This window comes from Poecilia reticulata, linkage group LG2 (genome assembly GCF_000633615.1).
Source record: "Poecilia reticulata strain Guanapo linkage group LG2, Guppy_female_1.0+MT, whole genome shotgun sequence".
NCBI classification, from domain to species: domain Eukaryota; kingdom Metazoa; phylum Chordata; class Actinopteri; order Cyprinodontiformes; family Poeciliidae; genus Poecilia; species Poecilia reticulata.
Window position 1 is genome coordinate 30,567,876 of NC_024332.1, and position 27,142 is coordinate 30,595,017.

A 27,142-nucleotide genomic window follows, 5' to 3' on the forward strand; every position below is an offset into this window, starting at 1 on the left:
CTTGAATATGAAGATGGAAATGTTGTTGGACTATAACAGTAAATGGTTCAGATTAACATCGATAGAGTTTCTTTCTTTCAAGATTCTTTTAGCAGTGACCTCACTCTCCTGCTATGATAGCTTACCTTTTGTCACTGAAGGAGTAGCTCTAAAAACACGGGCAATAAAAAGAGAAAAATTAAATAGTTAATCATTACTTCATTTCATGTTTGAAATAACATGTTTTATCTGCAAATCCTTCTGCAAAAGAATTTATGGCCCATGAACTTATTTTCATTTAACACATRTCTATTGATCTAAGCTATTCCATTATAGCGCTGGCTCAACATTTTGAGTTTTGTCTTACTGCAAGATTAAGTATAACACAGCATTTTGCATGTGTTGAGTTTTAGTCAAAACTAAGCGGACCACATTATTGGCATTGACCTGAATACATGACATCTTAATACCTTCTTTTAATGGCTTTCTTCTTTCCATTATGTCTTGACAGATTCTTTCAAGAGCTGTGTAACTCTGCAGCTCCTCCAGTGTTACAGTGTTACTGTTTTAGTGTGCTAGTAGATTTTGTGTTTGTGCTCTTTCCATTTTCAGATGATGACTTGAAGAAAACGTGTTAACAGGTTGGGATATTGTTTTATAGCCTATKTAAACTTCTCTTCTACTTTCTCCCTGATCTCGTTGGTGTGTTTCTTGTTTTTTCATGATGTTGATTGTTCACTAAAACCTCAGACTTAACCTTTTACTGATTTATGGATTCAATTGATTGCATAGAGTTAAAGCTTATGAGAGTACAAAATGGGGAATAATTGCCACACTTTTCAAGATGTTATTTGTAAAATAATGTAAAATGATGCATCATTTTCACTCYATTTCAAAACGATGCACARATTTTTGTTGTTCTATCGCATATAGCAAAACTTCACATTTGTGCCAAAACAAACATTAAAAACAGAACAACATTGCCAGACAATCCCTGTTTTGTTTGCATGACAGTTCAAGATGTCTGAAGAAGGCCTCTTGCTCGTAGCAGATGAGGAATCACAGCTGCTTGAAAGGTGCAGCCTGTTATGAGACATTCCTGTGAGCTCAATTAGCTGTTGTTTTATGTCAGCGACATTTCATAGAATATAAACAAGCAGAAACACTGGGATACAAAAAATGGAGCATTAAAAACAAGGAAACAAGTAAAACACCTGAGCACAWTGCAGTGTGGTTTAAAGTTATGAGCTTCAGATGGTGAGTAAATGCCACATCATTGATTCTCCATGCCTTGTCTCCCCTCTAAAGTTAGTGTCACCTGACTTTGTGGTTCCTTTTGGTATTCCTTAGAACAATACAAGGTTACATACACCAAATGTATATGTAACCTCGATAAAAATAGGCCACAATCAGACATTTGTACATGAAGTTTTTGCTCAATTAAAACAACTTAAAGCAGCATATTATTTCTGGATTCATTCATTTAATTTTTGAACTTTCAATTTTTGTTTTAGGTTTTCGCCTGCTTTAAATGTCCCCAGAGAACAGTTTTCTTCTCTTTATTWTGTGGTATTTTCTGTACAGCTGACATCTAATATTGTACAGTCTTAGTTCTGCGTTTCCACTCAGAAATAAAGATTTTCTGTTTCCTGTGATCGTCTACCAAGACACTGCCATTCAGCGTCTTGTAGTTTGATTTCCTCGGTGGCAAAGAACCTACATTACAAAAATATCACCCAGCCAACTGACCCAGGAAACACACACTGAACAAAGCAGTTTAGTGGATCTGGAGGACAATATGTCTCACCTCCACTTTGATTGATACCTGCTAAAYGTGAGATTTTAACACAATTCTGAATTTTCATTGCTCCAATACAATGTATAAATCGTTATCAGGAACTTTGAACATCCGGCCCTATTTAACGCAGCATTATGCAACAAAACGCAAAGAGCATAGTAATTATTGATAGAAACAAACCAGACTGCAGCATAAGCTTTGGACAGATGGTGATCTAGTTATCGGGCGCTTTCTGAGAGCGCTGTCATCTTTTTATGTAGCCTAAGGAGATATCCCACTTACAGTTTCAACTGGATGCAACACAAAATACTGACTTTCTATATGATTTTGTTATTATGCTCCCTCACTGGTCTAAATAATTTCAAGAGTGTATTAAAAGCATATTGCCTGCTTTTGTAYATACACTRGTGTCCTAAAGCATCTAATGAGACGTCTTTGGAAAAGTCTCAGTCCTCAGGCATTTCCTCTAGAGTTATCTGCATTCACATTCCATCTGAGACGTCATTATCTGATATGTGGAGCTTTTTCTAAGTTTTCTCATGTTCATATGTAATGCAAGCTCTTTGTTGTTAGTGTAAAACATGGCTTTCCCCCCCCCCTCATTTGTTTTATGTAAATCCATGGAGTCAGACTCTGTTATGGAGCCCTCTGTTTTTAACCTCAATTTCATTACTCTAATTTTGCTGCTTAAGGAAATACTTCTGCACATGCAGCAAAAGCGACATCTCAAATTTGCTTTATTCTCTTAAGGCGTACATTCAAAATACCAGCGGTCTATTTCCAAATGCTCAGACGTATTAAAGATTTATGCTGCATGTGCACATGAGGGCTCCATGTGTCTGTGTTTTACTTTTGGAGCTTGCAGGAGTCTTTCCTAGCAACTGTAGGTCTGAAATGCCCCACAGTCTCCAGGCTTGGGGTGACRTCCAAGCAACAGTGGTCGCTGTGGCAACATGTCAAACAACACGGAATGAAAAAGAAAAGGAAAACGTAAAGAGAAATTAGCAGGTGATCTGGTCAGAGGAACAAGTGGAGATTTTCAGGAAATGTTTTATTTTCTTTGCAGCTAGGGACAAAGCAGCTCTCATAGTTGCGTCTCTTATTACTTTAGAAAAAATGCTTTTGAGCTTATTTACTCACAGCAAATAAACCCAGCCACATTTAATAGCAGTATGTTATCAAACTTTGTGATATTGTTTTGTCACTCAACTTTGGTTTTATACATCTCCAGAAAGTTGTGTTTCTCGGTCTTCGTGATGCCGTTTGTTCTCCAAAGTTCTCTAACAAACCTCTAACGCCGTCACAGAACAGCTGTATTTACACTCATGTTAAATTACACACAAGTTGACTCTATTCTTTTGTTAGGGGTTTTCAGAAGGTAATTTTATTTATTGTGTGTTATTTAGAGGAATCAGAGTAAAGGGTGTTGAATACAGACGCTCCCAACTCTTTCCTGATTTTGTGTATAAAATCACAAGATGTAACAACAGTTACTATCTGTGACCAGTAAGCTTTAGGTAATGGTAACAAGCAGCAGTGCATAACCTCTTCAATGTTTTGATGCGAGGCAGCTGGAAGAAGATGGTATGCTGCATTACAGGAATGTGTGTTTTGTGTTGTGCGTGCCCTAGCTTGAACCCAGTCCTGTATCCCTGATATTTACTTTAACAAGATTTACTTTAGCAAGCAAGGGCAAGAYGAAAACAGCAAGTATAATGGTGGGGCACTGGCAAAACAATCCTAATCTGAGGTCCAACAACCAAAAGATAAAGCAGATGATTTCAGGCCATCAGACAAAAGTCTACTTTTTTCTTAATTTGGATACAGGAGAAATAATCCTCCTCTATTGTCTTTGTAAGATGATCTCATAATCCAATCAGCATACCTACACAGACACAATGCTGCCCTCTTGTGCAGAGAAGATGAGTCTGTCTTAGAAATGGTTTTAAAAGTAGAAATTATTCAAACTTTGTGTGGTAACTCATTTAAGATGAATTTACACTATATGTTTGGAGAAGGGGGTTTTATTCTGTGATCGCTTCTCTGGYATGTACTGACACAAACATCATTATACTTCATAATATCGGCATTTTATTCTTTATTTCAAAAGCATAATATTAAAAACATTGTTGAAAAAATAGTGAACTTTGAGTACATTGGATAGCAGGAAGAAAAGAAAACCTGTGTTAAGATTTTTATTTTTTAAGCTGGTTCAGTTGTTGGCAATCCCATCTATGACACAAAAATAATTGATTTTTTTTCTTTTTTTTAATATTTAACTTTTTTTTYAGCACATCAGTGTTTCTAGGAACTTCTGATTAATTATCAATGAATTTCTGTTTCTCTGAGGTACATCTGTGACATGACACAGAGGTCAATTTCTGTCAGCCTAAGGCCTCTGGTGACATATTTTGGGACATTTGAGGAAGACCCACGTTGCAGCAGCACAGTAACAGATGAATGATGAAGGCAGAAATGTATTTACAAGTATGCCGTTGGCAATCTTTTTTTAAAACAAAAATCTCTTAACTTGGGATTTTTCTTCTGCACAGGCCGATTTTTAAAAATTATTCAGAATGGTATTATGCTGATTTAATGGTAGTTTAGTTTACCAGGAGAGAAAGAAGTGAGAGAAATACCCTTTGTATCTAACAATGTGCATTAGGCAGCAAGTGATAAAAAAAGTGTGGTAACAAAGGCATGCTATGACTTTTCTTTTACAACGTTGCCAGCACAGACGGCATTGCTGCACCAGTCTTTCTGTAACAGTTTGTTTCCTAGGCAACACAGAAAAGCTAATGACCCTTTCATTATGTGGCCTCTTCTTACTAAGTTTTTTTTCCCCAGGGCAATATGGAAATGTTCCCACTTAAGATATAATGYCATTCCCCACACTACAGTAAGGCAGTAAGGCTGCAGTAGTAAAATACATTGCTGAATGCACACAGTTTGACTGAGGGGCTTGAGTCCTTGTACACTAAATAATYACAATAGATTTTCATGAGATCCCTGTAATGGCCTCGGTCTCTCYTTTCGTTAACCTGTTGCAAATTCCACTTGTTTTACTTTACCATGGCTACCTGTGTCTAGTTTATGTAACAGCCACTCACAACTTTGTGATTTTACTTCTTTACTTGATTACTTTGTAGACAAATTTGAATATGTCAGATGTCTTGATAACATGAAAACGGAGATCAAAGATTTTGCTATCAAATGTACTGTTTTCATGAACACAAATCAAACCTACTTTATATGTGTGCAAGGAGTCCTGTGCATATTATATATACCTTCCCATATGCATGGTAACCMAGTAACTCCCAACCTCAGAAAATTTAATGCAAACTGTAATGCAAATAAAACATTTTCACCTGAGAATTGCAACACGACACAATGTAGACTACTGACTGACTCTTTGCTTTGGGTTGACCTCAAACACATCTACTCCATTCGGGACTTTCCCTCGAGAAGAGAAACTCAACGAGTGAGGACGAAACAGCGCCCTCTAGGGTCCCCGTCATGACGGTCACAGAAAGGTACACGTCTAGGAATATGGGAAGAAAAATGCTAAATTGATGGGGTTTTTTTCTGTGGTAGCGGCTTTATGTTTTTCTTATTTTTAAAATATGAAAACAAAATTGCAAATTTTCTACTTACTTTTGAGAAGCAAAATAGATAAAATTGCATTTTGTAAATTAAAGCGAAATTCGAAAAACACCTGGYATCCTTTATGAAATCAGAAGGCTCTCAATGACTGTACTTACTTCCTGTTAGGTCTATCAGACCGTTATTACTGTCATCATTATGTGTTGTAATATTTACCAAGGTGTTGCAGATTGACTATTAAATTAGCTCTATTATTAAAGGAGTTTATGACAATGTTTATACGAAATTAAACCAGATTMAATTAATTGCTCATCTTTCAAAAAGCTCGTCACGTTTTTTGCAGATTTCTAAGAACAAAGTGACTTTGCTCWCTCCTTTTTTTTCTTATAACAAGATTTTCTCTCCCCTAAGTAAGTGAGTGAGCGAGTGAGTGAGGCAAGGAGTCAGTGCTGAGTGAGTGAAGGCAGATGAAGCGCAGTGGTTGTAGCAGCTCCTCCTCTCCTCTTCCTCCTCTGCAGCAGCAGTAGCAGCATCAACAGCAGCAGAAACTGCAGGAGTTTTCACTGGATCAGACACGATGGTAGCAGCGCACACATCCTCTCATTCGTCCGAATCTGCCGAGTGGATTATTTGTCTGGATAAGAGGTAACTCCATGTTCCAGTTTCTTGGTTTACTTAATGTGATTTTATGATAGAGATTTGGCTTCTCCTCATGAAGGAGCTTGGCGTTGTGTTTCAACARCCACGGTAGAGGMRGCTGTAGTTTAAATTTCCCAGCGGAACTTAATGGATCTGTATAAATAGTGCTTCCTTGGAGAGCGCCAAGGTTACCGTGGAGCCTTTGACCTCCCATTTGACAAAGCTTGCAGTGAAAGATCTGCTGTTGAATGGGAACACTGAAGATCATGGTTTATTTTTTAACCAAMAGGACATCCCCATTATTAAGAATCAAGGAGAAAAGCACTTACACACAAATAGTTAATTGATTACTAAATTAGTTTATTTCAATAATCAATTTATTCTCGTTAATCTGATTAACCATTACCCATCACTGGACATACACATCTCACTTGAAATGTGTTTCCTCACTTGAATGTGTTTCAAGTGTTGCTGATCTTAAAAAAATGACGCGACTGGACTCAGTTGTTCAAAATTAGCKTAATAAAACTAATATTACAAGGTTTGTATCCAAATTCCACACTAAATCCGTTGACGGTTTAGTCATCTACATACACTTTTACAGAGTAAAAACAGAACTTCCAAAAATAAAATGGATTWCTGTGATAGGTAATAAATAGTTTCTATTTTACAACAAATGGGAAGAGTGATTGACTGAACATAACTTGTGGTTTTGCAGTATTTATGTAGCAAGAAGTAAAACATAAAAATAGACTGGTGTCACATTATTTAAATAAATTAGGAAATCAATTCTTCAAAATGTTTAAAACTTATTGTTGGTTTCAAGTGTTTCTCTACGTTTTTTTTCTCAACCACAACTTGTCTTTTAAATAAAATTACCAAAAATATTCTTCCACATTTTTCAAACATGTTGCCAATTACTCCTGTAATCTCCACATCCCTTGAATAGAATTATGAGCGCATATATTTGCATGTTAGAGCTGATCTCAGGTACAAATGATGAAGCCAAGGGATCACCTAGCATCAAGTGTGCTGAAACAGAACACCTTAAGTACCAGAACTGATGAATGTTAGAAATATAGCTAAATCAAACATTCAGAGATACAATTCTCACATAAAAAGTAAACAGACATAAAGGGCCTGGATGTTCCTAGAGATATAAGTGGAAGCACAGTTCTTAAGTTTAAAGTTGACTAATGGCGACAGCTTCGAAATGTTACAGAATGAAGGAGCCATTGCTCTGTTCTGTGTATCAATGAAGCAAAACGGGAACTATTCAAACTTCTGGATCGAAGTTAGAGAAAAACGTAAGCTGTGTTGCAGGTGGGGGGCAACATCGATTCAGTCAAGTATATGGTATATACAGCCGGTCATAACAGCTAAAAGTAGTTCCTCTTGGGCRCTGAAAATGCTTAGTATGAAGGGGTTGAATACCTGCAATAGTTTTTAAACGTGTTGTATTAAATTTGGCGAAACTTTTATTATTAGTCATGTTGAGCTATTTCAGTTCTTGTTGGATTAGTTTATTGCAAACAGCTACAAGTTTCTACATTTTTCCCMAAAATCCTAATCTGCAGCATCTCTTGAATTTCTCCCAGGAATGTTCAAAGTTTTACTTTGCACCCACAGAAGCTGCAGACGTTCTGGCCACTTGGTACCTTGCCTGCTGTTTTAGCAGTCCCCAAAGACAGCCGAGCCCTAAATACTTCCTCCTGCTGAWTGAAGGCTTTCATTACCTCTAATTGCTGCCACAATAAACACCAAAGACCTTTACCCCATAGCTCTGGGAAGCTGAATCTGCAAACCTCTGACTATGGCCTATCAGGGTCTGGCACCTCTAACATGAAAAAAAACAACAACTTCCAATAGGTTTGAGTTGAAAACAAGAGGTCCTCTGCCTGGTTTGTAACAAGTCTGTGCATCAACCTGCYYTGCAGATCCAACTCACAGCCAGGCAGGAGAAAGTTAGGAGAGCTGCCCAATTCCTCATCCAAGACACAACACTGGAGATCCAGTGATGCAAGAACAAAAATTATCTTTACTCGGTAGCTGCAAAGCAAAGTATGTCATCACATTCAATTCAGTAACAAAGCTACAGTCACTTGCTACAATCACTGCAATTATTTTATCAGGATTAAGAAAAACTGGGTTTTGTGAAGGCTTTTCTAAAATAGTAACCATTACTTTWCACTTTTGGCTTATGAACACGTTTTATGTGAGAAGCAAAGAGGTTGAACATCACTAAGAGACAACTAAGAGGCAGAGATGCATYAAGTGGTAACGGATGAAGAAAGCAAACAGCGAGTGGGTCCAAAGTTCATCAGCAATAAAAACCAGCAAACTGACGGAGTAAGCCAGCTGTATTTACACACGAGCATCCGCTGGTTGCTTGCAGAAGCCACATGCTCCCCATAAATCAACTGATTCTTGTATGACTCATCTTTTCYAACCAATTTACCCCTCTTATTGTCACCATTCTTGGTTGAATCAAGTTTGAATGTAGAACCTTTTCTGCACATTTCCTACATGAAACTCAAGAGAAATACTCCCCATTATTAGCTCCAAATCTTGAAATTCAATTGAAGTGATCAGAAAGTGCATCTATGATATGAAGTCAAATCAGAAAATGTTTGTCAAGCTTGAGAATATTTCAAATGGGTTTCAACTTAAAAAAAAGAAAGGATTTGCTTCTACACATTCTCAAAGTCTTAAATTTCACACTTGGAGAGTGCAATAAAGTAGACCCCTGATGCAGAGCATTTAACCCAACGGTGATTTGTCAGATGATACATGATGAACTACTATTAGTTTCAGAGTAGAAGACACATAGCAAAGTACAAAAACATGTTTTTAGAACAACAGCAAGTCATAAGCGAAACAGTTTTTTTGTTTTGGCTCATTAATGGTGTTCGGTTTCACTTTTTGAAAGGACAGCGTCTTTTAGGTGCTGCAAGCTGCATTTCAACCACCTACATATACATCAGGGGCTCTAGATTTTAAATGGAGGCAGTGTAATAGAAGGAGCTGAACAGATACCATGGAGTCATGAAAAGGAARAKWTWWRMKCWMMAMAMASARMAMAMWCWCMYYKTKYWCWCTSYRYRYRMRASAMAWAWMWSYRCWSYKMTMTCWYRTGTRWAAAAAAAARSYTWWTTWWWARGRWWMMAARKKSYKKAARRARKWWTTKSCCCYKSMRGKYYTTKKTTTYCYTWWTYMWYYTKKYCMWYYKRAWTTTTTTKRMMWYWAARRAAWWRRAWTTTKKTWARKKRWWARRRSCMWTYMAAMCMAMCYWAMCCMWYMWKRAAAAAWRAWYMAMCMMYWWTTKRMMWTYYTWWWWKSMAWTKKTTYCYTYMAAAAWTKKWWWAMYKSYKTKKTTWWYYTWWTWWKKTTWAMYWAWWMCYTWWTWAWTTTTWAWKSYYYCMMMRSMWWWTTTCYWAWTTKKTKKTTTWAMYTTTYYYYWMYTWMCCYWMMAWTTTYMMMMYWAAWYMWTKSMWKKTKSMMYKKTKGKTYCCCCCTGARCAGGAGAAGGGCTCAGATACTGAGGGTGAACTGAAACAAAAGACCTGGGCTGATGAGCTAATGGGCTCCAGGTGTGAGGAGAGAGAGAGACCTAAGAAATATATTTAAACTAGACTAACAAAGAATAACTAGACACATGAAATCAACACTATAAATTAGAGTTAAAGGCCTGAACCAAAGTAAAACAAAAACAGATTTTTTAAGACAGCATTTTTGTGGGATGGAAAACTGTATTTTAAATTAAAATTTGTTTGGGGGGGCTCTTGTCAATTTTGAAATTTCTATGGTTTAATTTATACTAAACACTAGAATTATACACAATTTAAACTACTACATAAATGCATTTGGTTTTTATAGACACTAAGCTTTAAATCTCACCTTCTTATTTTGCCAGYAGGATTRTTCAAGTTATTTCATTTAAACTTTAGCTTTCACCTCATGTTGTTTGACTTTTGGTAATGCTAATATTTAACTTTCTTTTCTACTTATCGYTGTGTTCGTCCAGACCAGCAGAGCGCTCGGGTGAAGATGTCGACATAATCCTGGCTCGTCTGAGAAACGTRAAGGCTTTGGAGAGATTCCACCCCCGTTTGCTGCAGCAGATTTGTTTGTGTGGGTTCTACGAATGCTTGGAAAAAGGGATAACATGTAGGTCAAAATGCAGCAGATCAAAAGATAGGCAGCTCATTAAAAATTTCATTGATCATGAATCTCATGCTTGGCCATATTTTCTTCAGTGTTTCGACAGGGAGACATTGGTACGAGCTGGTATGCTGTTCTTTCTGGTTCCCTGGATGTGAAAGTGTCTGAAACATCAAGCTATCAGGTACAACTTAAATTAATGTGTTTTAATTAAATCCRATGATTCATTTATTAGGGACAGACAACCGCTACTTTTGGTTTTACCCTTTTAACTCGGCACATGTCTGCCCTCTTGTCATCCATTTTTTGCAGTGACTAAGAGAAATGAATCTCTGTCCTGTCATATTTACACCTAGGGAAAAGAAGACTTTGGATTGCTAATTAGTATATATTAAAAAAAACAAACTTTATAAACATTCTTCAGTTAAAATGTTTTTTACATGAATTGTTGGGTAGAGCCTTTATTTTACCTGGATGTTTTCAAAATTATTCCATAATGTGGGAGTGTCAAGATGACACCTGTGTCGTCATGGAAACATTAATATACATATAAGTATTTTGAGGGTGACCATTAAGGGTTTAATAAAAAAATATATATAATTTTTCATTGTAACTTTACAAGTAAGACACAAGCGTTTTATTGATTAGAAATATAAGTTTTAAAAGGAACTAGCGTTTATGTAAGTACAAAGAATAAACAATCTACTATGATCTGGAAGAAGAAAATGTTCAGCAATCCTATTTGAGTTATTAAAGATGAMGAGTCATGAGAGGATGAAGTTCTCATACATTCATTTTTATTCAATTCAAAATCAGCAGAGATTTCTCTCACCTCCACTCTATTGAAATGTTAACTCTGCTTTTCTTGGATCTCAGATTATAATAAATAGTTTAATAAAATGAAACATTTAAGTGAGCCATCAAAGAAAAAAGAAAAACTTTGGCAAATGTCAGGGTTAGCACACTTTTTCACACTATTACAATCAGGACAGCCGTGCAAAAGACTGCAGGATTAATATTCAGCAGAAATTCAACAAGCATCCAGCAAYACGTGGGCAGCAACCCACCCACAATGCACACGGGCTGAAGAGTGGGTGTTGATTTTCTTTTGTTTTCATGGGCGAAAACTTTCGTTTATAGTTCTCCTCATACTCTAATTTTTAGAGATATTAAAAAAATAGAGAAAAGTGAAAAGTGTGTGTGCTAAAATAGGGATAAGAATAGAGAAGCATTTTACTATAATCTGAAATATGTTTCAGAAAGCTGACTTTAAAAAATTAACATATTAGGGATGATTTTGCTTTAATGTTGAGTAAAATCAGCATTGTTCTTTTATTCTATGAAATACTGACAACATGTCTCTGAAATTCCAAGCAAAACTTTATTTGCAGAAAATAAGAAATGGTCAAAATAACAAAAAAGATGCAGTGCTTCCAGACCTCAAATAATGCAAAGAAAACAAGTTAAATTTCATTCAGAAACAACAATACTAATGTTTTCACTCAGGAAGAGTTCAGAAATCAATATTTGGTGCAATAACTGTGAGGTTTTCAATGGGGTTCAGTGCAGTGGTCTCTTAATTTTATTTCCATTGATGTAGATTTTAATGAAAACATAAAAATGCAAAAATATGGCAAAATTGGTTCACATTAGGATCATTCTTCTTCCTAAAAGCTCATACAATGCTGTGAAAAGGTTCATAAATATTCTGCAGAGAAATGCTAAAACCTTAAATCTGATATAGTATGAAGACAAGATCACATTTTTCAAAATTAGAACTCCTCAGGACGTTTAGAAGTAGCGATGCTTGATGCAGAACACCTTGTCTGCCTCTCTTGCAGGATGCTGTCACTATTTGCACGCTGGGGACCGGCACAGCGTTCGGAGAGTCGATCCTGGATAACACTCCCAGACATGCTACAATTGTCACTCGGGAATTCAGTGAGCTCCTACGCATTGAACAAAAGGAGTTCAGGTCTCTCTGGGAGGTGTGTTATGTGAGTTGTAATGTGTGCTAAGAAATTGTTCTGCCTACTACAGTATACATCTCATATAAAAACTTGTTATGATTTGAAGGCGCCGTCAGTGTATCTGTGTATCACAGATGCAATTTTCAGAGAGAGARAGAGTTGTTATAGTGAAGGATATTAATGAGGATTCGATTATGAACAAACTGTCAGGCACCTCCTCACAGCTGTAATTGTCTAATTAGTAAAATGCCTCCTTTCTCTTTATTTTTTTTGGGTTTTCATATGATAGAACAACAGAAAGTAATGTACTTTTGAGACATACATAGGAAATTACACACGGGCTTTACATTTGTAATTATCCTCTTGAGTCTATGCGTTTTAGAGTCACCCTTTGCTATAGTTACATGTCTTTGGGAGGGACATCTGTACCAACTTTGCAAATTTGTAAATGGAAGTTTTAGTCAATTTCACACAACAGCTCACATCCAGTCAAATCTTTTTGCAAAACACTTTATGTTCACTGTATGTCCACTAGATGGAGTTGTGGTACAGAGCCTGCTTCTCTCAGGCGTCTTTAGCAGCCAGCCCTTGTTTTAAATAGGCTTGTGCATAATTGTATTAGAGGACAGTTATAGGCAATTCTGTAGCTACTATTTGTGAATGGGGTAAAGCCTTGCATTGCCTTAACTGATGACAACAGTCAGTGGATGTTGTTGCGGACCACCTCCCCCTTTATTCCAGGCAGGCTTCCTGAGAGAGCCAGCCCCTTTCCTCTGGGACCACAGGGCATCAGTAAGTTAGATGATGGTCTTTGTGTGTTGGTGTTAGTGTGCCGGCCAACAGCAGTGAGGCTGACAGCTTTGCTCTGGCAGCACGTAGACAAAAGATCCCACTGAAAGACCACCAGGATAAACATTTCAACTCTGCCCTGAGGCGGCATCTTCAGCAAGGTTAGGCTCAAATGAGATTTTACAGCTGCTCTTTCTGATGGTTACATTATCTTATGCTGTTATTAGATGCAGCTGTGATGAAATTATGTTTGGCTCTATATGCTGTGCAGCATTTTTGTAAGTTTTGACTCACCACTGCAAAGCTGCAAATTTCATCTTTTTGCCTCATTCACATTTTGAGACTTGTTTTTGTTGTAGCTTGGTTCTCTTTCGTGGGTGTTTGTTAGACTGATATGGTATATTCTGTTTAAAATGTTTGCACAGGATAAACTGAATTATATTTTAAGATGTGTGCATATAATTATGCATGAACATGATTTAAGACCCCTGTCATAAAATCGTAGTTTAATGCCCGAAATACAGACATCTTTAAAGCAGACTCAGAAGCAAAAAAGGACTGTTAAATAAGCAAACAAGGCAGCATGACGATAACATTAATGGCAGGCAGAAGAGTTTGAGGAGTTAGAGATGAAATCTTGGAGTATATATTCTAGATAATGGGATTAGATGGATGAGAAATAGCCAAGAGTGAGTGTCCACCCACTCTCTTCCGCTTATCCGAGATTGAGTCTCAGGTGCAACACAGAGGCACCCCTTTCTCCAATCCTCCTGTTCATTCTGGGGGATCCCAGAATACCAACTCTGTCTGACTGAAAACATTACAGGAAGGGCCTGATGAAATGCTGAAGAGTTTTCATGCAGAGGAGCGGTGGCTCCATGTCGAGATCCCATTTTGGTCATCAAACTTGAATCGAAAAACATCCTCTATTATCTTCCTTTTAAGAACCTAATCTCATGGTGTCGGGCCTGAAGTTGATGCTCCAAGGTGCAGCTACCTGTGATCCGTTTCAGGCGTCGGAGCTGTTGATAAAACTGACTTTTCTCACTTCACTGAGTGTCATCTCAGCCAATAGAAAATATGAAACAGAGGTTCCCAAATTTGACTGTCTGCTGTCCTGTTGACAAGCCCCACAAACAGGATTGAGGACAAAGGTCAACCTTTATGGAGTCAAACTCAAACAAGCTCAACTTTTGAGGAGACTGCAGACATAGCTCCTCTTTCAGGTATACAATAGGTGTAGAGCCCTCAATAGCAAAGCAACAAAAACTTTAAGATTAACCAGAATAGACATTCAACAAAACACAAAACCTAAAAGCGTAAACATTAGAAACGTGAAACATGACCAAGCCAAAATGGAGTCCTTTAATAAGTTTCAAATGAGAAACTTTAGTTCTCATTTCATCTTTACTGTTAAATTCATTAATGCATGATTTTTTTATATTTACTTTTTCAAATATGGGAGAAGAACAAAAATGTTTCAGAAAACATTTTATTTGTGTGATTAGGTCTTTGATGCACACATATTAATAAAATAATTCTGGAAATGAGGAAACGATTTGCTGCTGTTTTGAGAGAAACTTGTCTTCCAGTTCTCACCTGATGTCTTTGTGGCTCAACACTCTGAGACTTACTTTGTTACATTTTTAAGCTCCTAAAATGCTGAAACATGTCAGCATGTGACACGTCTGGACAGTTGTGCATGACCTAAGCTTTCACTAAGAGGCTCTGTTGCTGTGGGTTGGATCCTGCATAAAAAGACATTGTCAGGATGGCTCCATATTAACCCAAGACAATGTATATTTTGTTCAGCATCAACAGTTCAATCTGTGTAAGTATGACATGTGAACCATAGAAGAAACTAGGTTTCAAAACATTCAGACACCAAGCTAGACTCTCACTCCGTAATTCATATGATGCAAAAATTACATTAAATTAAGATTGTGAAAACATATTTTTACCACCTTAGGTTAATTTATGTCTCTCTTATACCAAAATCTGTCAGTTTCAAGCGATTTTCTTTTTGTCATTGTATCATATAAATTTTTATGTAAATTACATAAGCACAACTTTTTACTGTTTTGCCGATTGTGTCGATACCTAAATTATTAGACGTTGGCCCACAAAATGATTTGCATATTAGTCCCGTCTTTTCTTGTTCAACCTTTCTGATTATATCTCGAGTCAAAATTCAGATACTTTGTCAACAGGTATTTATTTCCCTTCATCTCAGCATGCTGCAGTTTAAACAGCTATCATTGTTTGAAATTATTATTATTGCTTTTTATCCTGGAAATAAGATGCCGTCGTACTGGGAGATGAGATTCTGCTGCTTCCCTTAGGCTTGATTTAAGCTGAACTGTGTTTAGTGGTGCAAGAGCAAAGTTAAGCTAGATGAGGTCAGTTCTCTTGCTGCTTAAAACCCTGAAAGCTTTGGCGTGGAGAGAAATACGGCCACATGGGACCTGTTATATGGAGAGTGGAAAGACTAATGTTTAAGAAGAAGATCCGCTGTGGACATAACTTGACTCCACGTTTGTCAAAGTAACAGATTTACTCTAAACTGGGCTGAGTACAGTTTTCAAAAGAAAATGTTCTGAATCATATGGAAATCTACATTCATTTTTTTAAAAAAGTGTAGACAAATCATTACTTTTTACTTGAGTAACTTAGAAAAAAATTTACTTTTAGGAGTATGTTTACTATACCATGCTTTTTATTTACTTGAGCAATTGTATCATGAAGCATCTTTGCTTTTACTTGAGGAACAGTCCTGGAGACTCTACCTACTGTGAGTGACTTCACTGACAGAAGAACAGGCTTGTTTTAAAAATTTACCAGACAGCTATGCACCTGTAGTTTTTGTTAAAGTTTCATAAGTTTTATATTGAAAATTGATTTGGAATTATTATTATTATTATTTTTTTTTTTTACCTGATTTTGTTATTTTGTAGTCCTTTTTTAAATTTTATCCTTAAAACTACCAAAATCTCCACGCAACTTTATATTTTGGTTTGTCTGGTGATGTAATTGTTGAATATTAAATGATACTTGAATAGCATTTTTATCAAATACTTTTTTTTACCTGAGTAATTTCTTGGATGACTGCTTTTTACTTTGAATTGAGCAAAAACATGTTGATCAAGCACTACTCTTACTTGAGTACAATTGTTTTCTACTCACCTCTGACTACACATAAGACTTAAGACATAAGATGCTTCTGCATCGTCACTGGAGTCCACCTGTGGTAAATTCAGCTGACTGTTCATGACTCGGAGTGGAAAACACTTCTCCATGTAATGTTTAGCTAACAGTTGAGAGTTCCCATCCAACCTGACTGAGCTTGAAAGGTTCTGCCGGGGAGGAAGGGTGGAAAATGCCCAGAAAGAGGTATGCCAAGCTTGTAGAGAAACATGCAAGATAACTGAAGGCTGTGATTGAAGCCAAAAGTGGCAAAACAAAGTATTGAACTGAAAAATACATAGAAATCACAGAATTCATAAGACTGTCAATAAAAAGCTCGAAAGCAGTTGTTGCTATATTATTATGGATCTGTGTTGCTGCTCAAATCTGTTTCAGAAGAAGTCTTTAGCAAAACCAAATGTGGATTGATGTACATTTCTCCTCAGCATTTCTCAGCAACAGCTGGTGTCTGACAGCGACACACACTGCAGTCACTTCCTGTGGATCTCTTTCTGTAATTTAGATACTCATGTGTTTCGTGTTGCTGTCTCATGCAATAACTCGAGCTTTAATGCAGCTCTGTACGTGACAGAATCTGGATCTAGTCGCTCTGAACTGGCAGCCTTTGGCTTGTTTGCTTAACAGAGCAGACATTAGCCAAGCTCAGCAGCACACAGTTGGGAGACTGGCTGTGGCTTTAGATGACCTTATCATCAACTGTACTCTTTGCTTTGTTATCTAGTTCAGATGCTCACCGTCTCTGAAATGTAACACTGGGCTACATTTTGCCTTCGTTCCCTGCTGCAGACTCTTCAGCCCGCGTCGGGTCTGGACAGAAAACACTTGCTCTGAGCATTAGACCTGGCACCTCTGCATCCTTTGAGTAAAATAGAAGTATGCATGCTTACAGCTGAACTCTGAATGCTTTTAAAAAAAAAATTTTATTTTACACTCGAAGCACATGTGCTAGAAACGAGGCTGAGGGTCGGAGTGTAGCATGTGACTATTGTTGGCCTGTAGAGTCAGACTAGTGAGCAGCCAGAGGAGAAACCTGACGAAAAGGAAGTGGCAGGGATGTAAAATGCCCTCAGGAGTTTGAAGCCTGGTGAGGGGGAGGCTTGGGGGGGGTGGGAAAATTTATCTTCTGCACAGCACACAGCAGATCTGTGCAATTTTTTCTTTTTCTTTTTCTCTGTTTACAGAGTTGCTGCATGATTGAAAAGCTTAGTCTGAAAAGTCTGAAAGCCTAAGTTATTCTTCTTGGTTGTTGCCTTTTACGAGTCAGGATGAATACATACTGTTGACAAGATTTCTTGATTTGACAATTTGAACTGTGCTGAATGTTGGATTAGAAGCAGAGGTGAGTAGATGGACCAAAAATTGTACTTAAGTAAGAGTAGCACCATTCCAGCATGTTTTCACTCGATTAAGAAGTAGCTGTCCAAGAAATTATTCAAGTTAATGTGAAAAAAAAATTAGTAAAAGAGCTACTTAAGCACTGAGGAACTGATCAGAACATTTGATTTAATATTTTAAAGTCACACGACAAAATTACATCAGTGCATGAAAATTCTGTTTTGTAAAGGCTAAAAAGAAAGAAAAAGCATACAAATACTGAAGAGCCACTCTTCAAATATGTATGCATATATATCTCAACACTTGCAACATGAATATTTTTCAGATTTATTCTTTGTTTGAGCATGAATCGTTGCTATACGGTCCTGCTGCAACACGAGGAGTTTCCCCACCTTGTGCATAGAGATTAGCTCGTATTTGTGACAGACTGAGGGGAGGAGGAGAGATTGAGTGAACTCTGCTGTGTGCTCAGGCGAGTGGAGTTGAATAATCCTGCAGTTACTGCTGCTCAGAAGAAGTCAGCAGCTGACCACTGCTCTGCTGAGCTGTGTGGCTGAAAGTCTGCTCACACTGCTCTCAGAGAGCCTGGAAGGCGCAGCTGGATGATGTTGGATCTGCTAAGATTGAATAACCTTCTAAAAGCCAGTTAAACCTCCTTGGAGTGTTTGGTAACATTTGGATTAGGAGAGACTGGACATTAACAACAGCAAGCGGCTCAGGGTGCTAACGGTAAGATCTGCAGGTAATTTGTGCTAAACTTTTGAAAAACATCCAATGCATTATTGCACAAGAACGACTTGATATTATTAGAATTAGCTCAATACTTATAAATCAACATTCTCGTGTAGTAACTTGTAGAAGATGTAGAAATTATCAGCTGAAATGTCAAAAAACTGTATTCCTGCTCCTTTAAGTTTTAAAAATGCCAGTTATTTTGCTCTGTTCAAAGATGCAAAATTAAATTCCTAGAATGGTATTTCATATATTCCTCCCACAGATCCTGAAGTGTGACTCTGAGGATTCAGAGTAAACGCTGAGCACTTTAAGAGCAGTTCTCACCATGCTGATTATGTAATTCGTTGCAAATTATTTAGGCATGCATTAATGCCTAGTGATGCTCATGGTGCATCGAAGTGCTGAAGCGGGAAATATTGTGGGGGCGCTTGAAGTAAGAATGAACCGAGGGGCTGATTGCTTCGTCTAAAGCCAAAGGTAAAGCTAAACTTACCTTTTTACTTCTTAAAAGATGTACATTTTGTATGCAGTCACATTTAAAAGTTTTCACATCCAGCAACTCCCTGGGTTTAGGCCAATTAGGATCAGTTTTACCAATACCAAAAAATTCAAGTAATTAAAAAAAAAAACAGAAGAAAAAATTATTTAAAAAATGTAGCAAATGTGATTGGGACACCCCACATTTATTATGACTGAAAATAGCACAAATCACACACTGATCTATGACATGTAGATATGGTGAGAACAGAGTTACTCAGCACTTTGAAGAAGATTTAACCTATTTGAACTTCAAACATTTAGTCCAGTGAGGTCTTGACTGTGAAAGTAAGAATAAGCTTTAAAAAAAAGCCTAAGACCTTCAGAAAAAATATACTGGTGGGTAATTCTACTGAAAATAAGGAAATTGATTAAATTTATCCTCATGCAAGTATTTATAGACTAATTGTATGAAATTGTCCAGTCGCCCTCATTGAATCAGTTCTAAGAAAAACAATATTTTTTGACAGCAACTCTGATTTAAACATGCGCTAACCGACCGCGTACTGAATAAAAATGTAACCATGCAGAATTACCTAACAGACAGCATGATATTTTGTCAATCTAATCCATTCTTTTCACAAGAAGGAGCACTAATTCTTCAGTGGATGGAGTGTGCAGAACCGCTGCCCGTGTCTCTCAGTAGGACATGTTTGTGCCTTAAAACTATCGATCGTCCATTTGTCAATACAGCTGATGGGCTGGAACATCTAAGAGATCATAAAGAGTGTTTACCATTACGCTTTCCCCTTACTAAGGACTTTTCTGTCAGGTATAGGGCTATAAAGTGACAGTGTAAACCAAATTGCAGATGCAACAGACGTTGCTTTATAGACTTGTAAATATTTTAAGGACTGTTCACACGTGAGCGGGAAGCTGACTTTTTGGGGGAAATGTGGGCAGATCCATGACTGAGGCTTTTAAAGCACAATACTATCCTTGTAAGTAGCAGAGAACTATTGCTTCTTCTTTTTCAGACTATCCCTTTATTTTAAATAATGCTTTAAAGCTCAGTCATACAAGCATCAGTGTTGAAAACTGCTGAATGACAATGACTCTAGGATCCACCTGATTGGTTCCCAGATGACAAATGTCAGTAAAATTTAATAACCAATCCCACAAACTTTGATGTTTAACACTGCTACTTTTCTTACTTCCCACGGCACCAAGCTGTGCTGGTGGTCTACCGGAGGTAGGGATTCAGTGTTCGCTGTTGTTCTCTTTTGAGGTGTTTCATTCAAAACATTCATGCTTATTAAAAAACGATTGTTCTTCTTTGATGCTTGTCTGATGTTGAAGTGAACAGACAGCTTTTGTTTTCTTGATTCTGCAGGTCTTGTAATAATTTGATCTGGGTGTGGCTGATATGAATGAACTGTGTTTTCCAAAAACATTGGGTAATGACAGCTAATTTCTGATTTAACAATCAAAGAGGTTACAGGCTGGTTTGAATAGCGTGGTTTTTTTTAATACACGGTGTCATGAAAACCTATTTTTGAATCATACGCAGGTTAAATTTGTTTGAGATTAAATTAGTTTAACGCTCTGAAACGTTTAAATGTAATAACAGTAAGAACAGAAAACAATTTGCATGGACACTGGTACTTCTTTACCGACCTGTAACTAATTGCAATTGAATTGTTGTGTTGCACGAAATTTGGAAACTGTCTTTCTTAAGTGTTTTTCTTAACACCTGACAGCGGATTTAATCCTTCTTTAAATCAACTCTGCACCCTGGAGCCTGTCTCTCTGGGAGAGCAGCTTTGAGGGCTCAAAGAGGCTTGGTTCATTTGTTCATATGCTCCTGAGTTTAAGTGCTTCTAGTTAATCCTAATCCTTTAATTGTCAACAAAGATTGATATGACGGCTGAATTGACTCTGAAGGCTTCAGTGAATCTGCATTGATTAGATTTCAGTAATTAAATCTATTGTTTGCATCTGTTCAAAACCACCCTAAGGCACATATTTCATAAAACTTACTTGACAATGACATAACTCTCTTTTTTTAAGAACGAGTAATTTAAAGAAACAGTTACCAGCTTATTTGGTTTTGGTTCCCTTATGGCTTTCTAAAGCGATTTACTGACTTCAGCCAGCAGAATTGAATTATAAGCATGACCTCTCAGGACATTTCCTTCAGGGGGAGCAAAGAAATTATGTTTATATTTTCCTTCAGTCTCTACTGACCATCAGATAGAAAGGTAAAGATTATTAGCGTGCTGCTAAGAGGCTCTCAATCTGTTTTTGATTAACCTGCAGTGTAGTTTCTGCAGCACATAACCACTTTGTGCCATTTAACCCAATCATCAAGACTCTGTTAGAAATACCACTTTGCAAATTTGGTTGAAGTGATAAACCAACTTGGAAAAACATTAGTTTTTTTTGGCTGGACTAATACAGATTCATATACCTGAATGTTCAACACTACCTGACAACCAGCAATGCTTTCAATTGATGTATAGTCTGGTCTTATGAGACTTTGTTGCATAGCTTGAATTTAAATCCTTCACTGTTTTGTATTGAAATTAGGCACGACCATTTAAAATGATCTTTCTTCAAAATATATAGAGGCTTGTTTGAATTCGTGTGAATTATTTTGAATATATTTTTTCCCTGCCATCAGAAATAAATTGAAGTTTTTCCACACCCAAAAGTCCTACATGAAATCAGATATGTTTTCTTTGTGAAAAGAAATAAGAATAATTTGCAAAGTGACTGCTTATATTGTATTAGACAGGAGAAAATTGGCTTATAAATATCCAGGATTTCACATTATACTCACATATCCAGTCACAGTCTTGATAAATATTGAAATATCTTTGAATTTATTAATAACAATTTAGTCTATATAAAGCATGATTTGCTTTTGGCTCTTTGGCTGCATGTGAGTTGACCTTCTGTTGCATCAGCATTGTAAACAAAAACATGACATTTGCATGAACGCAGTGGTGCAGAACGATTATTCATTGCGTTCATTATGTAATATCTATGTTGCCACTGGGCACTGCGGGGTTGTGAGACAGAAGTTGCTTTATAATCTCACTATATCTGATCTGGAATAAAACTGGTAAATACTCCCACAAATACAAGAGAGGTTTTAAATTTCACTTTAAACAGTGAATAATAGTTTTATATAATGCTGTCCTCTCTGTAGGCATTGAGTCCTACTTGTACGTTAACACCAACAGGGATAAAGTTGCAAAAACACTCTTAACCTCCAAGGAAACATGCAGGGACAGAGAGAGTGATTTCCTTTTTCTTTTGCATGTTGGGCTGCTTGATGGAGGACGGTCTCTTTCACCAGAGAATACACTAATGAGAAGCGGAGAGGCAGGATATTTTCTTTAGGCAACAGGAAAAAAATACACACAACAAAAGAGATTGCAGCTGAGTGCTCTGTATTCGGAAACAAGACGAGTTGGTTACACCCCAGATCAATAGATTACCTTTCTGGTTTTACTTCATATTATTTCTGACTCTGCAAACAAAAGATACTTACACTTATGGGGCACTTTTACCTTTAAAACTTCCCAAATCTTTCATGGTATAGATTCAACTTTCCCTGACAGTTTTCGCTTCATATTGACATGATAACATCACAAGAATCCTGCAGATTTGTCAGCTGCACTTTCAGAGATTCCATAGTGAACTCATTGTCATGTTCAAGAAACCAGTTTGGCTTTGAGTCGGGTGATGTCCGGGGGTTGGAGGCGTGTTGCTGGCCATTCGCATGTCTTTTGCCCCCTACGTGTTAGCTGACATATCCCATTGATTTTCAATTTACCACATTAGGAAAAGAGAAGGGAAAGCAAAGCACACACACCACTTAACGAAAAAGGAAAACATGCCATTCATGTGACATCCAGCATGTACCATGTTCTCTTTTAACTCAACACAGTAGCTTAGCACTGAGGAAATGACATTGCACATTTAACCAGTAAAAATCAGGCAAGCATTTGTTTACTCTAGATAACACAGTGGGAATGAAAAATCAGAACAAAAGGTAGCAGACAGATCCACAAAAGTTGGTTGTGAAATAACCAAGTGTGGCATACAGTCTAAGGAGCAAAAAACAGCATAAGGACAGATTTTTCTGTCTTTATGCTTAAATCTCATTGCCTTCCTGTTTGGCATTGTAGGTTGAATCGTAAAACTACTTTTAATATTTGTAGTCCACAGAGGAATTTACTGACACTCACCAAATGGACTGTTCTGAAATCCTGTACCCAGATTTATGCTTCCCACAGGGGGTACAGTAATCATTCTGGTGGTCTCTTAAGTTGCATTCAAGAGCCATCAGCAGAACCAGGAAGCAGCTTACTCTGGTTTATGGCCAAACCTGGTAAACAGGCTTAATGATTTTTACATTAAACTCCAGCTCTGTGTAGATGTGCCTCTCAGGGCTAGAACCCTAAATTATCTAATTTCCACACCCACAAACTGAGTGCACACTTGAACTGCTGCAGCAGAGACACAGAGTGCAGCTCATACATTACTGAGTGTATCAGTGTTTCTTTTGTTCGCTCCAAGTTAAGTTTTTTACTATTGCAATAGTGCACTGGCATATTGTTGACTTGGTTCTGGATGAGTTGGTTCTGGATGCTCTGTTATGTTCAGACATAACAGAGCATGTTATTTGGGCTCAAGTAGCCGATAAACACCAGATCGTGCTGCTGGCTAGCCTTAGCTGCTTTATAACCCCGAATCAGACTAAATATTTTAACGTGGCAATATGGTTTTAAAATCGTAGCTTACTAGAAACAGGAATAAAATGATTTAATATTAGTGTGTGTACTTTATAGATCTGGTTCCAGTTCTATTTCAGTATTTCCAATGCTGTATAGAACTTTACTTAAAAATTACGTATAAAGAATGCTAATTTAAAGTAAATTATTGATTTGACTTTAAATTGATTATTGTTCAAATTAAAGCTTTGTTTTTCAGAAATTTCACCACTGCATGGCTGGACTTCTTGCTCCACCCTATGGCGTCATGGAGAGCAGTGCGTCTGACAGTGAGTATTTCAGAGATGCTCTTTTTTTAATGGCATTTTCTCTATTGTTTAAGTTCTTACAGTATTAATGGTTGTTTTACACTTAGATTATGACTTAATGGAGATTAAGCCCACATTTGAGACTTAAATTAAAAAGATTAAAGTCAACTAAAACTATTATAGATGAAGAGTATGAAGAATATTATACTGAATGGGGTTTTTGTTTCCTAAAAGCCAGCTAAACTGAGAATTAGCAGAAAACAATCCAGTGTTATTTCTGACTCCGTGACCCCAATCCCCCACTCGATCCTCTGATGCTTTGATAAAATCTGAAACACAGTTTTCTGCTGCAAGTTAACTCGATATTGGCTCTGAGAGCTGTTGTAACCAGATTTTATGTCACGCATCATAAAAATGATGAGCAGCAGTGTGCGGGAAGAAAATCCAGAAACTGCTGGTTTACTGGTGGCGGGCGAACTAGATACTGCTCAATATTCGTCAAACATAACAGATAAATGGTTGCTTTATAATAGATTCATCTCCTCAAGTTGAGGTTTTATGGAAGCCTGTCATCTTGTTTCCAATCATGCAAAAGAAATACTCTCTCTGCTTTTGTAGCTTGCAGTCCAGTTCCTGTGGGATTTACAACTTATGTTTTATGATTGCTTACATTGTGACAGATGTCTAACGGGAGTCGCAGGGTGGAAAGTGCTGTACTCTCTCTTGTTCAAAGCAGCTGAATGGATTTGTAGCTGCATCACATAAATAAAGCATGTTTTAACAGCTTGCCATTCAAGTCCTGCTCTTTTACACAATATGGGCGCTAACAGCAAGGTGCTTTTAAATTCGGCCATGCTTGATTTATTCCAGTCATGCATGTAGCACAGCCTGGTTTTAACACTTACAGCAGCGGAGACTGGCATTTTTAATTATTCACTACAGTGAAGTGCTAAAACCAAATAAATTATTTGTTTTGATTTGATCTCGCAAAGCTGAAATGATGACGTGATCAAACCACAGTAATTAATCCCCCAATGTCGCCTGGATTGTGGAAAACTTAATGAGCAAGAGGTTTGACAACTCTCCTCAAAACTCGCAACATTTAAACAGAACTTCTTTCTTTACTTGTCTTGTTTGTCAAATAAGGTTTTGAATCAATTAAGTGTTGCCTGTGGTTTGTTTGTTTTTCCTAAAAAAAAAATTCAATTTTGTTATTTTATTGTGTTCTCTCTTTTCCAATAGGAATGCCAGAAAAGGAGAATATGAGCAGCAATTCATTTGCCTCAGTGTCCAAACATCCAAATAAGGTATTTCTTATTGTAGAATGACACAATATCTCAATGTCTTCATATTGCTGTACCTACATCACTTTTAATCACCTCTCATAAAGGTAAAATTATCTTTTATTTAAGCACCAGTGCCAGGAACTAATAATAATAATAAAAAAGCCATTTCAGGATGAGATTATTCTACTAGACTAAAATATGATTTCAAGGTTCTGTTGAAATGTTTTTCATCAGTTGTGCCAATCAATTTGAAGAGTGCTGCGTTTAGATTTTAAATCATGCAAAGGCAAATCAAAAGAGCTTAAGATATTGACATGATGCATCCTTTTTTTTACCTTGTCTCTTAGAGAAAGCAGACAAGCTGTGAACTGCTTTCCTTGACATATTTTAGTATTTTACTCACTTCTCTATGCTTGGATGGGAATAAAGAATGAGAAAGCTGTTTTAAGCTTAGCCCCAAAATAAACAAGGTGACTGGAGGTTTTGTCTCCATCCTGAATAGTTCCTGTCCCACCTTTCCCCAGTGCTCATTTCCTGCTTGATAGTGTGGCACTGCAACAGATTTATGGTGCCTGCTTTGTTCAGACATGAAGTTTAGTCACAACACAGAGTTGTTGACTTTTATATAAAAAAAAAAAAGCAGATAAGTGTATGGTTACTTTCTTGTTGCAATTAAGCAAATGTGCTTTTTTGCCTAGCAGGAAAAAATAGTCTGAGTAAATTTCCTCACTGATGTAATTAAAACATGATGTCCAAAATCAGCTGCATACATGACTGAGTCGCAATGATTTCTGGGCCATTCCCAAAGCTTTTTGAATGTCAGACTTTTGCAGCCCCTTTGGTCGCAGCAAGGGACAAAATGATGGAAAAATATATTATGCGTCCAACTGCAACAAGAAAATACTTTATTCAAGATTCATAAAAACCTGACTATACAGAAAGTACAAGGCTGAAGGCTCTTGAGCATACAATGGCTCAGGAGCCGTGGTAGACTAAGGGCTCCTGAGCATACAATGGCTTCTCACTCTTTATGTCTTTATGTATTTTTTCCAGAAGCCATAATTTCTCCTCCAAGTCAGTTGAAAAAACTTTTTCTGTTTTATTTCATTTTGCAGAAGTCCTTTCCTGAAAGTCCGGCCAAACTTCATACTAAACGTCCAACTCAGGTAGAAACTTCAGTCCTCATCTCAGAACTCAGTTGTAAAATATTAATGTTATTACAATAACAGGTTCCCTCTGAGAAGATTCTGCAAGCGGGGAAGATTCTCCGCCATGCCATCCTTTCCAGAGCGCCTCACATGATCCGAGACAGAAAGTATCATCTCAAAACGTACAGGTTAGTTGCCATTTTGTAACTCTGGGATTCTGATTAAAGGCCATGAACAGTACAACTTTACAGCTATTCCCTGTTAACTGTGCTCAGAGTTGTAGTATATATGCAATTTATCTTCTTCCATTACTAGAATCTAAAAGAAAAAAGCAGATTTGAGCTGAGAAAATAGATGAAAGCCGTTGAACCCTGACAATCCCAAGCTTGAAAGCTAGACTCAGACATCAGTACAGAAGTAGGGATAGCGACATTTCCTTTAGTTCAGAAAATGAGAATTTATATGCCAATTTATTCAGTGAGGGGGAGGAGGTCAGGAAAAATGTTGTCTGAGAGCAGTAACTTGGAAACCAAACAGAAACCAAACTATTGAGAAAAGCACTCGGTTGTGATTCCAGTCTGCCTACAGCTCACCTCGGCGATGAAGGGAAAGAAAAAAAAAACACACAATGAATGAAATCATGATCCTGATGGCTGACTTGTCTTGACGGTCTGGCTGTTGACTTCCTATTTGAATTTTCTGTCCTATTTGTGGCATGAACTGTATTGTCTCCTCTTCCCTCTGCTTTGGTTTGTTCCTTCCCTTGAATAAACACAGGGAAGCTTTTTTTAGACTCATACCTTAGAAACAATAGGTCTAAATAGTTTAAATGAAGATTCGTTTTTTTTTTGGTTGAGAAGAAATTTCTTCTTTTAACTTTTTTTTCTGTGATATTTGTGGTCAGAGTGACCACCCAGTGGCGCAAAAAGTGGGTATGCAGGGTATGCAACGCATAGGGGCGCAGC

At 37.2% G+C, this 27,142-nt stretch overlaps 1 protein-coding gene across 7 annotated transcripts in view; it reads left to right on the forward strand.

Annotated features, from left to right (window-relative positions):
- Positions 1-5,847: 5,847 nt before the first annotated feature.
- The window catches only part of rapgef4a (Rap guanine nucleotide exchange factor 4a), a 33,895-nt gene continuing 12,600 nt past the window's right edge, over positions 5,848-27,142 (forward strand). For 2 of the 7 annotated variants that reach the window (XM_017303775.1, XM_017303776.1), the window contains exons 1-8: positions 5,848-6,025; positions 10,044-10,186; positions 10,276-10,364; positions 12,022-12,177; positions 23,695-23,764; positions 24,986-25,050; positions 26,145-26,195; positions 26,259-26,365. In XM_017303775.1, the coding sequence (XP_017159264.1) occupies positions 5,958-6,025; positions 10,044-10,186; positions 10,276-10,364; positions 12,022-12,177; positions 23,695-23,764; positions 24,986-25,050; positions 26,145-26,195; positions 26,259-26,365 (749 nt within the window). In that variant the 5' untranslated portion in view covers positions 5,848-5,957. Of the gene's footprint in view, positions 6,026-10,043; positions 10,187-10,275; positions 10,365-12,021; positions 12,178-12,668; positions 12,943-12,994; positions 13,101-17,996; positions 18,221-23,694; positions 23,765-24,985; positions 25,051-26,144; positions 26,196-26,258; positions 26,366-27,142 lie in introns of those variants that run through there. The other 5 variants (XM_008399179.2, XM_008399225.2, XM_008399207.2 and 2 more) reach the window with 5 other exon arrangements.